This window comes from Doryrhamphus excisus, chromosome 20 (genome assembly GCF_030265055.1).
Source record: "Doryrhamphus excisus isolate RoL2022-K1 chromosome 20, RoL_Dexc_1.0, whole genome shotgun sequence".
In the NCBI taxonomy this organism is placed as follows: domain Eukaryota; kingdom Metazoa; phylum Chordata; class Actinopteri; order Syngnathiformes; family Syngnathidae; genus Doryrhamphus; species Doryrhamphus excisus.
The window spans coordinates 165,546-181,770 of record NC_080485.1 but is presented as its reverse complement, the minus strand read 5'-3'; the positions used below and the strand labels follow the sequence as shown (position 1 = coordinate 181,770).

Genomic DNA, 16,225 nt, shown 5'->3' with positions numbered 1-16,225 from the left:
TGAGAGCAGACTAGCATGAGAAGTACTGCTACCAGGTAAAAGTGCTAAAGCGGCATCCATATCATGCTGCTAAGCCACCATGCATACTTTCTATATCTTATATCAATATCTTACATCAATATCAGCAAGGCATTCATTGATGTGGTATTTTCTATCGACCATCCACCACACTAGCTACCTAGCTAGCTGTGTTTAGCTAGTCGTGTTTACCTGGTCTTCACTCGCCTCCTGTCTCCATCTGCTGGTTGCGTGTGGAACTGCCATGACGTCATCCTTTACGTTCGAAAAGAAAGAAGTTCCCCAGTAAAAGTATAATATAGTAAAATCTTTAATTGAACAGCGTCCCATTGAGATTCCTTTAGCGTACAAAACATCTGCTATATGCACAGGACGTCCCCAGGACATATGGATGGTGACCTACGCTCATGAAGACCAAACATACACATGATTGGCCAACACCTTCCCTGTCTTCATCCCACCCCCATCCAATTTGGACAATTAGAAATGATTGGACAGCATCGCTCCACACGTCTTTAAAACACGATTCCCTAGCCTGCCCCCTTTGCAACCGTCCATCCCCGTCCGAGACCCTCTGGGACCATTGGCGACCGTCGGGGACCGTACCTTCCGTCTCTCACGCAACTGTGAGAAGGCCTTCCAATTGTCAGTCTCTGCTGGTGATCGCAGTCCAGTCAGTAACATGAACACCATGGACCATATCCAAACCGCCCATTTCACACAGACACCCCGTACGGCAGGACCCAGCGGGGCAGGAGGAGCGAGTGTGGGATTTCACCATCCTGCCTCTGCTGCCGCTTTTTGCTAATAGAATTCCAAGCGCCCTTCCTTGTTAGCGCCGTTCAAACAGAGGGAACAGGAAGGACAGACGGCAGTGTGAAAGGGGCCATGACTCAATCTGACTCAGTCTGAAGGTGGAACATTGCCTGGTCCATTCCGTGTTCCGTGTGAAAGGGGCTGGTGATGGACTTAAAGAAATACATGGACATGATAAGAACATTCACAATCATTTCTTTGCCTCAAACTCCAGACTATTGTCACTCCAAGAAGCAGGAAGTGATGAACGCTGGCGTCTGGATGAATGAAATGTGACGGACGTTTCAAAGAGAGAATTCAGTCCTACAAGAACTCCTGGGAGGCCGCGAAGCCGGAGAATAAATACAGAGTAGGGAAGACCAATCCTGGAAAAGGCTGGCATTTTCCACTTTTTACATTCAAGGGACAACAGGGGCTGTGGCCACGCCCCCCAGCGAGGGAGGGGCTGTGGCCGCGCCCCCAGCGAGGGAGGGGCTGTGGCCGCGCCCCCAGCGAGGGAGGGGCTGTGGCCGCGCCCCCAGCGAGGGAGGGGCTGTGGCCGCGCCCCCAGCGAGGGAGGGGCTGTGGCCGCGCCCCCAGCGAGGGAGGGGCTGTGGCCGCGCCCCCAGCATTGACTGGTAAGTGACTGGTTTGTACAATCGAGCTAGAAAGGCACTAAGATTTCCTTGGATGAGATCCTTACTTCTTCGGTCTTAAAAAGGTAGAAATCTAAAAAGAATCATTTCTTGTTCTCCTTGAAAAATAAACATGCTTAGAAAAAATAGGATTTTGCACCTTTGACTAGTTTGTTTTTAGCAACTTTACAAAACAAATAGCTTTTAAGAAATACATTTGGCATTCTGGACTCCGCACTGGAGGGGGTGGGGGGGCATGAGCGCTTTGTGCCAAGAGGAAAAACAGGCTTTTAGAAATGCTTGGCGTTCAGGAAGTGGTAGGAAACGATGGGGAGATCAGCTCCCACCTGCAGAGGAAGAGGACGGACACAAACACAAAAAGTTCCCCCTTTTTGGGGAGGGGCCGCCCACTTTTCAGCGCTACATCAAACACGTCCTCCGCTTGTGGAGTCCACGGTCCCGCCCGCGTCACTGGACCTCCAGCCTGCTGTAGGCCACGCCCCGGGTCCACGCCGCGGCCCGCAGCCACAGCGGGAGCTGGTAGGTGCGAGGCACCGTGCCGCTGACGTTCTCTTCCAAGTACTGGAACGGCCGGTACCACCACACCCGCGAGAAGGGGTGACTCTGCGACGTCTCTTTCAGCGCCTGGCAATCAGGTAGCACAGCATCAGCATCAGCACCAGCACCAGCACCAGCACCAGCATCAGCATCAGCATCAGCACCAGCACCAGCATCAGCACCAGCACCAGCACCAGCATCAGCATCAGCACCAGCGGTGGCAACAACAAGGTTCCACGGTTGGAAACAAACACCTTCTGGGAGCTATCATTTCATCACCTGACATGCATCACCCAATAAAGGCAAACTCATGACAACATTAATAACATGAGTAACATCAGTGGAGGGATTTAAACACGGTGGTGGTGAGCTACATCTGTAGCCACAGCTGCCGTGGGGTAGATGGATGGAAACGAGGCTGCCAATTTGAGCCTGCGGCCTCTCTGAGCGGACGCAAACATTGGTTGCCATCCAGCCCAGCGTGGGCAGCACAGCAGGGGGGTGGGAGTGAGGATTGAACGGCAAGCCTTCCGCCATCTTCTCTGCTTGTACGGTGGCATGGAGAAGCCAAATCAAGCAAAAAGACGTTAGGTGGAGCCCATGCTTCACATGCATGACTTCCAGCTATTATTCCTAAAAACCCGAAATGGAGTGGAGGATTTTTCAGCATATTCACGTCGTTGGATCAACCCTTTAGGGGCGCACGCTCCTGCAGTTCCTTGTACCCACCTGCTGGTTGGCCATGGTGTGGTACCACCAGAAGAGGCGCGTGGTGATGAAGTAGGCCACCACCACGTCCACTGTGTAGTGGTCATGGGCCAGAAGGATGCAGAAGACTCCCACGGCGCTCAGGGTCCAGCAGATCCAGTGATACCACCAGAAGCGTCGGGGGGAATCTGGAAGAACAACAACAGAAGAGGTCAACGAGGGCAGACTTACCCTTGGGCAAACGCAGCCAAATAAAAACTGATGACTGATCTTTGTCTTGGACTTAAACGTCCATATTACGTCCTAGTGGTTAGCACGCAGGCCTCACAGCTTGGAGACCCCCGTTCAATTCCACCCTCGGCCATCTCTGTGTGGAGTTTGCATGTTCTCCCCGTGCATGCGTGGCTTTTCTCCAGGGACTCTGCCCCCCAACCCCCATTCCAAAAACATGCTAGCTTCATTGGCCACTCCCAATTGTCCATAGGTATGAATGTGAGTGTGAATGGTTGTTTGTCTATATGTGCCCTGGGATTGGCTGGCCACCAGTCCAGGGTGGACCCCGCCTCTCCCCAAGACAGCTGGGGTAGGCTCCAGCACTCCCATGACCCTTGTGAGGATAAGCGCTAGAACATGAATGAATGAATGCATCATCCATCATACCCCCCCCCCCATGGACTATTCCATACTGCACATGTGCACGTTGCCTCCAGAGGACTGCAGCAAAACAAACTGCTGCAGTTTGGAGACGAATGAAGTGGAGGGGGCCCCGTGGAGGAAGAGGAGGGCAGGGAGAGCGGAACAGAAGAGAGTTAGTATCCACAGCGTGCACGTACAGACGATGGAACACAAAATACAACAACGGACAGGCGGCCCCCCGCTGTGCCACCCATGGAGAGGAACTAGCAGGGCGACTAGAAGGTCTGACTTTTCTGTCATGCAAATGCCTTTGTCCTTTGACCATCTTGTTTTAGAAGCAGACTGCTCTACGTAGGTGACCTCATCCGCCAACCCCAACGACCTTCTTAAACAGCAGCAACCAACCACCAAAGTGGGGGCAGTCGCTGTCGATGGACTACACTGCTGATGGGATGTCATACTTCCTGTCCTTCCTGTGCTGTTCTCCATCACGCCGCTAGAGGCCGCCGTCGCCTCAGCAGGCCCAACGGGGGCAATTCAAGGAAGGCAGGACAAAATAACCATGCTAGCTGTTGACCTTGACAAACATGCTGGCTTTGGAACACAAAGCTACATCACATTAAAGCAGGTGGGAGAACCTGTTTGCTTTGCAGCGCTTCTCCATTTCATCACACACACACACACACACACACACACACACACACAAAGGGGTGCCACAATACACACAATCCATGGTTGGGATGACCTTGGCTTTTTTTTTTTTTAAACTTCAATTGGATTGAAATTGCCATAGTAGTTAACACTTGCATGTTCACCTTAAAACCCACAGGTACCCACAGGTACCCACACAAGCAGCTCAGAGAAAAAAAGAGCAAGAGACTCTCAGCACAGCAAACAAAAGTTAACATATTGACTCCATTTTCACGGATATTGGTTTGTTTGTTTCAGCTTTTTCTTTTCATCAGTGATATGTGCTAATCGGGCCGATGAATCGATATATCGGTTAAGCTCTACCGAGCACCACAAAAGCAGCAGCATGTAATAACCAGAACATGAAAAGGACTGCAGGTGATGGACATCCATGTGGTGCATTCTTAGCAGCGGAGTACATATTACTAAGAAAGAAAGAAATAGGATTTTATTCATATGAAAGAATTGATAATGTAGACTGTATCAATACGATCCTCTTCATAAACGCACCTTTCAGTTTCTAAGGGCACTTGAAGTCACCAATTACATAGAATTACAATAAACATATGTAGCTATCTGAGTCAATTGGGTCTTGTTACGCAACCGGTTCCTTCAAGTCAACACAGCCAGTTCAGGACCACACTGCCACCTGGCGGACATCATGGAGGTCACAGAAGCATCAAACAGGAAGGCATCTATTTTCACCCTGATGTCTTTCACCACCATGTGATATCAACTTCTATGATGGAGCCTTTTCAATACGCCCACCCTGTTTGCAGCGCCGCTAAACGAGCAGCTAGCTTGATACGCTTGGAATGGCAGCATCGGACAGGACAACTGCTTGACCCACGCTGACTGCTGACTAACAGGAATGCTTCCAATGTACACCAATGTACACCAATGTACAGCAATGTACACCAATGTACACCAATGTACACCAATGTACACCAATGTACACCAATGTACACCAATGTACAGCAATGTACAGCAATGTACACCAATGTACAGCAATGTACAGCAATGTACACCAATGTACACCAATGTACACCAATGTACACCAATGAGGAGCAGCATGGGAGGAGGTATGACCCCGTGACCTGGCCACACCATGGCGGCTACCAGAGGTGACATATTGTTCCATGCACACGCGTACCCGACCCTGACCCCTGTAGCACCACCTCCATACGGATCCACGTATGGTTGCTCCCCTACAACACACACACACACACACACACACACACACACACACACACACACACACACACAGCAGTATCCACAGTACGACAAAAAGGTGCAACTCACACTCCTTGATGAAGAGGTATGTTAGCGTCAGCATGACAGTATGGCCGCTGTACAGGTAATCTCCACACATGGTGTGAGAGCCCGTGATGGACAGGCCCCCGCCGGCGATCATCTTCATCACTCTTCTCATATGCGCCTCCCAGTCGCCCAAAAGCTGAAAGCAACACAACATGGAATTATGGCAGCTTCTGGTATGAAAGAGTAGCAAAGATGGCTGCAGTTCACCTGGCAGCAGCCCAGCAGCCCTAAACCACAACCCATCACCAGACTCGTCTCAAAACATGCATCAACACAGCAGCACAGTGCTCTGTCGTATGGAGGATCTTTGACCAGCATCTTCACGGTAGATCCAACATGTCTCAATGCTCCTGCTCCTGGTTAAGGAAGATGTCTTCACCCAGCAGAGTCATTTGCTTCTCTTGACACAATTAGACACCCGGGAACCCGGAGTGTTTTTGGCAGGTTGAAAAGGATGACTAAGCAGTTGCAGTGACTGGTGAAAGGATGCAACACACAAGGCACCCCAATGTGTGCCGCCCCGGCCCTTAGCAGTGTTAAAGCGTGGCCCCTGGAGAGTAGTAGTGTGGTTGAGGTGTAGCGGGTACGGTACCTTTGGAGAGCATCTGAAGTGCATCCCAGGAACAGGCAGAGTGGTGATGTACATTGTAACACAGCGATACAAATACAGCGTACCCACAATGAAGAAGAAGCGTCTGCCTATGATTGACCTGCACACAGCAAAACAGTCATGGAGACAACCACAATGTATCCTCCAATACCATGTGCCATCAAAGGTGGAAGTGGCCCCTCTGTTAATGTTTCTATGAAATGTTATGTTTCAATTCACGTGAAGAACAATATGGTGCACGCCATGTCCACAAAACCTTGTTAGCATCCTATGAGCTGGCTAATACTAGTGGTACCTCAGTTAACACCTGCTCCAGTTAGCACCTTTTTGGTTAACATCAAATCTTTTGACTTGGTTTGTGTTCATCCACTTGGTTAGCATGCACCGTTTCTTTATGCTACCATGTTGGATCACGTGCCCAAGGCGAAATCTTGCAATACTTGCATGTGCAATGCATTGTGGGCCATGGGCACCATTTTACAGCAACAGCTTTTGTTGCCATTACTTGGTGCCGCCAGACAATGATGGAGATAATGACGGAGCCAGACAAGGGTGCAACACCTCCCTCGTTAAGGCTGAAGGAGAGGTGGTCGTTTCAGAGCCAAGCTGGGTCAAGGCTCGGAAATATACAACACAGCTCAACACTTGATGCGCTTAGCTAATGAAAAGCTTGATGAGGTCCACGGCCCCGTGTGAAAGAGGGACCGCCCCTGAAGCAAAGAGTGGTGGGGCCTCCCTTAGCAGCAGCAACAACTGCAATCAACCCTGCAATTGTCATCCAGCTTTTCCAGCGTCAAGCCTTCAGAAGGTCAGCCCACAGCATCTCACTCTGAAGTCTGGCTTTGCTTTGGTGGACCTGTGTGGTCCTGTGTTTTGGATCATTGTCCCGCTCCAGAGGCCAAGTGGCGCCTGAGGCAAGTGAGGGCTGCACTTCTGTGGATGCTGTTGTGGGGTCTTCTGTGACCTCTGGGGGTCATTTTGCTGCTGGGAAGGTTCACCACTGTTGCATGTTTTCAGCATTTGTGAATAATGGCTTTCGATGTGGTTTGCTAGAGTCCCAAAGCTTTAGAAAGCGCTTTAGAACCTCTTCCACACCGAGATCTCAATTCATCTCCCTTTTCACACAGGGTCATGTAGCTTGCCGTTTTTCTCCCTTAATAATACAAATGTGTTTGATCTAGAGCAGGGTGTCAAACTCCTGCCATGGAGGGCCGAGACACTACAGGTTTTCTTACCGCCGGTCACTAAAGCAGCTGATGTGAATGATGAACCTCCTGTGGTGGGAGGGAAGGAGCTGTCAATGAAATCACCTGCTGGAGAAACTGCTTGGAAAGAAAACCTGGAATGCCTCGGCCCTCCATGGCAGGAGTTTAACACCCCCGATCTAGACCATTTCAGTGTGACCAACCAGGAGACTTTTTCACACCACAATCCCTGCCATTCATCATTCCCATTCACTTGCAGTTATTTAAAGGCTTATTGCTTTATGGAAAAAGGAACTGCGTGAGAGCAGGTTTTGGTTGGACTCAGGCCTGGCGGGAGGGATTGATGATGCCAAGCAGGGTTCCAGGGTACAAATACCACCAGCGTACGGACGAGGAGTACCTGTGCTTGAGAAGAGCCCACTGTATGAGCCACAGCGCCACCAGCAGCATGCCGTTGATCTCGCAGATGGAGAAGGCCCACTCTATCCTGTCAAACAAGTCAAAGAACTTATCGGGCAGCGGCGGGGTGTGCTCTTTGGGCGGTACCCGCTCGTGGACCACCGATATGACCACGGTGGTGGTGATGAAGCACAGAACCGCGTAGACGAATGCCACGCCCGTCCTGCCCCACTCGGGAGGGAAGGAGGAGTGCAGGGTTTCCATGGGGGGGATGGGAATGTGCACCATCTCCACCCTGGAGTCTGCCGATCGCACCGCACCATTCCTCAGGGGCGTACCCGTGCCATTGGGCACCCCGCCGGCGTGCCCGTTGGTGTGGCCGTTCTTGTGGGCCTCTATGTGGGTCTCGATCCGCAGTGTCTCCACCCGCTCCAGCAGCTGCTGCCCGCCGTCCGAGGACACCAGTAGAAGCGGCGGCATCTGGAAGTGCGCCCGCGTAAGCCGCAGCAAGGCGGTGCCATCCGTCTGTCGGAGGGCGTCGATGTACTCCGGCATGCCCTCTTTGCTCAGCCAGTCGGCCACGTCCTCGGCCGACCATGCCGCTACCTTCTTCATGGTGCAGAGACGGGCAGTCGGTAGGCTGGGCTGGCTTTTAACGGGCAGTGCTAGGACCACACCGGCGTCGGCACATGGTGTTCACCGAGCGCCCAGGGGGCGCACCCCTCCGCTTCGGCGGGAAGTCCTTTTTGGGTTGTTCCTCCGCCTCAAACAGCACACACCTGTGGACGCAAAGACACAAAGGATGATTGTCATGGCGACGCAGCGCTGGAGGGAACGTATGCATGAAGACAACAAGCGAGCACGTGACCTCTGCACTTCAACAACTTGTCCAAATAAACATATGGCTGACATACGACGGCCTGGCTGTGGGACGGAGGAGAACCGTACTTGCTGGAGATAAAGAACAAAGAGCACTCAAGAACAAGCCAAGATTAGCAGTCAATGACTCAGCATTCTGCCAAGGACCTTTGCTCTGTCAATCAGCTTACCGCCACCACACAAGAAACAGGAAATGCATTCTAACCTCAAAACCGGGGCTTTGATAGAAAGGTTGCCGTCGTCACGCGTCCAGCTGCCAACATTTCATCTGCACACAACTTTATTGACCAGGAATCTCCAGCAAAACACCCTTCATGCTACCATCACCTATCCTGGCCATAGGCCAATACTATTCTCATATCATCTGCCAAATTCACAGCGTTAACTCACACCACAGTGGGCATGCCCCCCCCCCCCCACACACACACACACACAGTTAACAAGAGTCACGGCATAAGCAGCATGGTGGTGGTGATCCAGTGATCCACCACCAGGATCCAGTGTGCCATGCTGCAAGCTCCCTACGGCCCAGCGTGAGCCACACTAGGATGAAAATATCAGGACAAGAATAAGTACTTGTGTCACATGGAGGTACTGTATCTTCCTACTTCAAGTACTGCAATACCATTTGCAGTACTGGGAGCTTTAAAAGTCCAACACGGGCAAGTGGCTGGTGTTTAAGGCTAGACCACCACGTGGCGAACGGAGCAGAACATTGTCTTATCAGCAGCTTGATGTGATAAAAAGGCTGCCATGGACACAAAGGAAACAGATTTGATGACACCTTCCAAAAGCAGAGCAAGAAGAGCATTTCTCCTGTGTCTTGTCCACTATGACCATTTGGGGGGGGGGGGGTGAGTGTACATGACGCAAGCAGAGAAAGAGCCCACCCAGGAGGATAATACGTCAAGTTGACACAAACATAAACATGCCATGGGCAGCTCATCTTTATGGAAGCCAATAAGTCCTTCCAGGGTTGCTGGAAAAAGTTATCAGGCCCCCGAGAGGCCCCACAAACTCCAATGTACTGCATCAGATACCAGGGGAACCCTTTCACCCAAGGGTCTGACCCCAGACAAAAGTGCCACATGAGATACCAGGGAAACCCTTTCACCCAAGGGTCTGACCCCGGACCAAAGTACCGCATCAGATACCAGGGAAACCATTACACCCAAGTGTCTGACCCCGGACCAAAGTACCGCATCAGATACCAGGGAAACCATTACACCCAAGGGTCTGACCCCGGACCAAAGTACCGCATCAGATACCAGGGAAACCATTACACCCAAGGGTCTGACCCCGGACCAAAGTACCGTATCAGACACCAGGGAACGTGCTAAAGAATTGGACCAGGTTAGCATGTCACAATAAGAAGCAGGCAAACATTCCCAGACAATATCCTGCACATAAAGCCATGTTCCCATTGTCCACAGGGTGTGGATCTTTGCTTTGGACACGTTGTCCTCCAGGGTGGGATCCCATTCCAGGTTATTATCCCTGTGAGCTGAACCAACAGTAGGTCCAACAGTGGCTCCTTGCCCTTTAAGCCTGGATGGAAATGACACCACAGTCTTCTCAGATTAACGTTATTAGCAAACCCATAGCTTGTTGTAGGGTTACCTACATGTACGTATAGTGATGGTGGTGCACCGCCATGGCAAGATAAAAGCCGCCACACCTTCAAAACGAGGCTTTGTTGTTTGTAAGCAATGTCAATCCATCCATTGTATAGTCCTGAAGATGCTTGCATTTAGTATTTCACATGAATATTTCTGTCCCCCAGTGGAGGCATGGCCGCAAATAACTGCTGTAAATATACACCAAGCTGTCTTTGAAGACTTTGTGAGGGGAGAAGATGTGGCAATAAAAACCAAGTACAGAGCATTAGGAACATCTCATGGGACACTGCAGACCACTCCAGGATCCATCCATGCCATCGATCCACGTCAGTCTGTTAGTTGGAGGCCATATTTGGTAGACATGGCAACAGCATTTGTTAATAAAAGTAGCCGTTTTGCTTCTGCTCCACCGTGAGTAGATCTACAACACCAAAGATAAAATGGCAGAGCTGCTGTTTGCTAACAGCCATCCCCAGCAAATCAGCAAATACGCTTCTTAGCAACCGCACTACCGCAGCAACAGGACGATGTACAAGCATTCTATTGATCCTCTGGCCCAGGCCACATCTGGGCTTCGTCAGGCCTCATGGCAGCTGAGAGCTAGCGGTGGAAAGTTGCTATCTGCTCATGACAACGCCTCCTGGTCCTTTCCCTGTCCCCGATCAGGATGCCAGGGGCCCGTGTGGTCTCAGAGGAACAGCAAAACAAGTTGAATGCTGTTATACTGGCCCACTGTAGCAGTGCATGCACGCACATACCACTTCCACACTGGCTGGGAGGATTTCAGTCTATGGTGTGGGACATGCCATGGCTGACTGCATGCAGTGTTAAGCTCATGTCTCAATGTCATTACTGCCACCTAGTGACTACAATCGTACACACAGTATGCCTTGTACTTCCATGTTTGGACGAAGAAAGGACCACAGTCTCCCAGCAGACAGCCATCACTCATTCGTTTCTCCAATGCAAAGACATGAGCTCCAACTCAGCTGCTCGGGGCACCAGTACGACCATTTGAAATCAAACAATGGGCGAAATGTCAGACAGTTGGAATGCAGAGGGCAGAAACAAGTCACAACAGGAGGATCTCCCAGCCGCAGCCAGCAGACAAAAGCAAGAAGTGACGCTTGCATTGCTTATAATCCCACAGCGCTACTGCAAGTATTTCTATCTTTCCTGTAGTACACACAGTCAACGCCAGCTGCTGATACTAGCCTGGAATTGCTAAATGCAGCAGGAAAGTAGGACGTGCTTGAGTGGGAATAAAACTTCTAAATATGGCCAAATAAAGAAGAAAGCCACTTTCCGTGTTTAGCGTCTGACGCTGGGATGGGATAGGAATTCCGTCGTGTTGTGGTAGTATGTAATGTGCACGGCCAGGAAGCGCAGTCCTGCTTGTTGTTGTCTGCTTTCCATATGCCAGAAAAAAACTCCACCTGTACAGCTTTGTCAATGCTGGCTGATTGAAATAAAGTTGCATTAAAAACTCCACCCGTACAGCTTTGTCAATGCTGGCTGATTGAAATAAAGTTGCACTGCCAAGGATGCACTTTGTCCCCTATTAGTGTGAGAATGACAACTTGTGTGGAAGATATGGATGACATCCAGTCCCAGGCTAAGCCTTCCATGCTAGCGTGTTCCATCACGAGCATGTCCATCTTACCATCTCATTCCAGCTACCTTCCTACCATCTGCTTTTACACATCTGCCTCGGCTCCACTGTCTCCCTGGAGGCAGCGAGCTAGCTAGACAACTACAACTATCCACCTAGGCTCCAAATGTGGCTTTTTTACCACAGTGACATCATTTGGGGTTTAAAACAATCAAGCAATACGGTTTGTTGGGAGACGTTTTTTGTACCACAGGGAAACCATGACATAACACCAAAAAAAAATATATATATATATATATATATATATATTCTATATAAAATAATCAGTGCTTACAATGTACATCTGCTACAAAAAAAAAATAGCCTTGGAAACATTATAACAACCATTACCTCATGGATGGCTGAACCAAAAACTACTAAAATATCATCATGAGGAGGAGCAGGAGCACTGCTGTTTCACATAAACAGTAATACATCAACTCTACTTGCTTTATGTCAGAGTGGTTTTCATAATGCTGCATGTTGGCTACACCTACACTATCATAAGCATTTGTATGAAGAAGACGTTTGAATCCTGATTTGAACAATAGCCCATGTATTAGTACTCATGTACTAGTACTGCTGTAAAACAGGCATCGAAGGAGACAATGAAAGGAAAAGGGCTGCTTGGCCCTTGGAGTCAACACAGCGGGGGCTTCCTCGTCCCCAAAAAAACAATAACAACTCATTCATTTTGCCTTGAAAACATTACTGAACTTAGCTTTGCACGGTTGAAAAAGTTGTTTTTCTCCATTTTTCTCAAGCTGCTGTGCCACCCAACTCCTTGACAACATAAACCAGCTGGGGAGTACTACTACTACGACTACTACTACTCTCAGAAACAGTGATTTTTCCTGAAGCATACTTCTTTCCTGGTACTCACGGGGCTATCACTGTAGGAACTACAAATTCATCCATTTGCCTTTAAAGCCAACTGTTTCAGCTTTAGCCAGACGTTGTTCCTCTAGCTGCTGTGCCTCCCCACCCTCAAACTTCCTGGAGCCGACATTGTGGCATTTCCTGTTACTCGCTCATCACACGAACTACAAATCACTTCATTTAAACATAATCCCAGATTCTTCCTACTCATACGTGTGCATACGTGTGCACCGCCCCACCATGGGACAACACAGGGCAGCTGAGGGACCCCCCATGGCCAAGGAATCAACCCTCATTTGTGGCAATTCACCTGCCCTCACAAGAGGCTGCCTTTTCCTTTTTTCATGATGACAAGGTGAATGACTGGCGTGTCGACAAGCCCAAATGGGAAGTTCTGCCACAGCAAAGGCTGATGGAGCATGGAGGCCAGTGATGGCACTGACCAACATTCATCTTTCCCACTGCTGAATCATAGACATCCCGACAGAGGAGTCATTGTTTCCACTGGAGGAAAGGAAGGGAAGGGAAGGGAGTCTTCCCAGCTTGAGGACAGTGAAATATTCTTTGCTTTGGCAGCGAATGCCCTCAGCAACAATTCACGCCTTTAACGCCACTTCAGTTCACTGTTGAGGGAAAATTTGCTTTCTCACTTCCTTATTGCAGAAAAATGAGCACTCCCCATCTTCGTTTGTGCACACAGGAGAAGCGTGCCAGTTACTTTGTGGGCCGAAGCTACAAACACACAAATAACAAAGGTGCAACTCGGTAGGGGAAGCCAGTAACTCAAACCATCAACACATCCAAACTATGCGGTGATACTATTCCTACTGGGACGTAAACATGGACATTTACTGGCAACATGAGCTGCCGCAGCTATCGGTCGTTTGAAACATGCTAAAAACACACAGCCTGCTCGGAGACCAACCCTCAACCGGGACATGAGGGATTAAGAGCTTAGAACCTAAAATAGATAAGCAAAAGCAGGCGTCGTAGCTGTTTTGCTAGCTGGCTGGTTAGCGGCACGCAAGAAATAAGCTAGCCGTCAACACCAGATTCCGTTAGCAAATGTCCTTAACCCCGGTCCAAACATAACCGGCGACATTTTGGTTCCGTTTAAACAACATAACGGAGAGTAACACGCCGCACGCTTCAAATCGGCGTTGTCAAATGTCGTCAAAGCGGGTGTGTCGGTAAGCACTTCGAGCAAATAGTTTGTGCTGGATAACAGTTAACATTCATGGAGTCATCGGGGGGCTCGGATCACCACACATCAGTAAGACCGTTTAGGATTGCGAGCTTGTAGATGAGAGGATAATGCCGTTACCTTGCCGTATGGCTGCTGAAACGATCCTCTAGCAACTGATTGCAATGTGGCCACAAGTCCGCCTGTTGTACTCCGGAGGAAGCACTTAACAAAAAGCACACCTTCAGTGGCGTCACGCTCGGCGCCTTCACGTCCCCAAACAAAATGTCTCCACTCGCGACAACAGCAATAGTTGTGCCTTTTTATGCGTTCAAACTCTGTTTGTGGTGGATGATAAAGCGCACAACCCAACATTGTATGTAATGGTGTTTGTTGTTGACGAGAACACGACAGCCCCGACAAGACATTAGAATATCAGTTTCAAAAAGCGAATCGCTTGAGATGTAAGTGAACGCAGCCTTCTTTGCAGCCATCTATTGGCCAAAAAGTGGAGCAAACATTTCACTCATAGCTATAGAAGAGTTGACTAAATAAATACACCCTATACTCAGCAAGAAGTACCAACGCAGCACTTTTGGGTTTTACTCCCATTTTTCAGCAGCTGAACAACAGATGTAAAATATTTTATTTTCTATGATTGTACTCTACTATTACTATTACTATTACTCCCGCTGCAGTTAGACCAGTGGTCAGCAACCTGCGGCACAGGAGCCACATGTGGCTCTTCAGCCTCTTTGTTGTGGCTCCCTTTGCAGTGCTCGAATATATATATATATATAATTTTATATTAAGCTGGGATAGGCTCCAGCACCCCCGCGACCCTCGTGAGGAAAAAGCGGTAGAAAATGAATGAATTAATTTTATATTATATTATATAAGACCAGTGGGGAAAATGTCTTTGTAATGGGTTAAAAAAAATCCCACTTTCTTTGTGTCAGTTCATGAATGCATCCTGGCTGGGTGGTGGTGCAGTGTTTGGCTGTCTGCGTTGGTTGAGATGCGACAGACAGTATCCCGCTAAGCTGAAAAATGTTCAACTTTTCATTGCTTCCAAAGCCATACATTTCATTCACTATTTCATTCATTGAAAGTAAGTGATTGATAAATGAAGTGAAATAGAAGTGCAGTTCAATTGATGAACTGTAACTACACTGGCCACTAGGTGTCGCGAATAAGGCAAGTACCAGACGTCCATGCATTTTCTATGCTTATTCTCACTAGGGCGGATGGGGGGTATGCTGGAGCCTATCCCAGCTGACTTCGGGCGGGAGGCAGGGCACATCCTAGACTGGACGCCAGCCAATCACAAGGCAAGTAACAGACGTGCTCACTGACAAGAATGACTGCATCTTTGAATTTGTTGATTTCAGAACCAACTGAACTGAAGTGAATTTCTGCCCAGTTGGAGTCAATATTAATAAATGCTGAATACAAAAAACATTATTAGAGCCCTGTATGTATGAAATAACACCCCTAGAGTCACCTTTACACTCTATTATTCATTATTTATAACACATTGCTAATGTCACAAGAGACCACCATGTTCTTTAACCATTAGCATGCTAGCGAGCTAACTAGCTAGCCGCCAATGTACTTACTGTATCGGAAGCATCTGTGAATCCAAATTAGCTTCAAACGATCATCAATAGATGGTAAATAAAGACAGACTCGAGGATGGCCATTATGTGCTTGTACTGAAGAAGGCAGACATGTCCCAGGCATGCGCTAGGAACAGGAACATGGAGAACCGGTCACATCAAGCAAACCAACATTGCCAGATGTTATCTCCAGCCGTGACCCAAGGACCAGTTGAGTCAGTCCTCTGAGCAAAGATAGCAGAACGGTATTAGAACGAATCCACAGCATTAAAATGAAGCTTATGTTACAGCCATTGCCCTGGACTGCTACGTAGCGTGAACGGGAGCGAGAGAAGGGAGACGATGGGAAATGGCTGTGTGTTGACCATTGAACTACATTACGTAGAAAACGCATGAGCCCGACGTTTTTGTCGCCGCGAGTCCGCCATCTTGTGTAGCACCACCTTGTTCGTCTGCGACTTTCAACGTTTTTACTGGTGGTTTCTGAAATTCTGGACGCGATAAGGCATTAAAATGTCCTATCGTGCGGCTTTAAACTACCTATATGCGCCTATACAATGCGCACGCCGAGCTGCCAAGTTGTGCTACACAAGATGGCGTCGTGTGCACTGAAGCACTGCGCGGCGGCGACACCGAGCTCTGTGTGTTGTGTCCGGGTGTGAGCTTTCTACGTCTTTCTATTTCTGTGGTGCTGACACGTTAAATAAAGTTTATTGGAAGCAACAAGTAACATTTTCTTCTCTGCTGAAGTCAGGTCGCCCTGACTACGGTTCGGAGCTGAAGAACACTGATTAACACTAATTACGTTTAGGCTGCGTTCA

At 49.1% G+C, this 16,225-nt stretch overlaps 1 protein-coding gene across 2 annotated transcripts; it reads right to left on the bottom strand.

The window, feature by feature from the left end:
• Window positions 1-312: 312 nt before the first annotated feature.
• LOC131107914 (phosphatidylcholine:ceramide cholinephosphotransferase 1-like) lies at window positions 313-15,717 on the bottom strand. 2 transcript variants are annotated; one of them, XM_058058387.1, is made up of 6 exons: window positions 15,405-15,717; window positions 7,576-8,353; window positions 5,953-6,070; window positions 5,343-5,496; window positions 2,736-2,902; window positions 313-2,093 (listed from the first exon to the last, which is right to left on the bottom strand). In XM_058058387.1, exons 2-6 carry the CDS (start codon window positions 8,187-8,189, stop codon window positions 1,917-1,919), a joined length of 1,230 nt encoding a protein of 409 aa, XP_057914370.1. In that variant the 5' UTR covers window positions 8,190-8,353; window positions 15,405-15,717; the 3' UTR covers window positions 313-1,916. The 2 variants fall into 2 exon arrangements, with proteins under 2 accessions (XP_057914370.1, XP_057914369.1); XM_058058386.1 differs by lacking the exon at window positions 15,405-15,717 and adding an exon at window positions 13,927-14,256.
• Window positions 15,718-16,225: the final 508 nt, after the last annotated feature.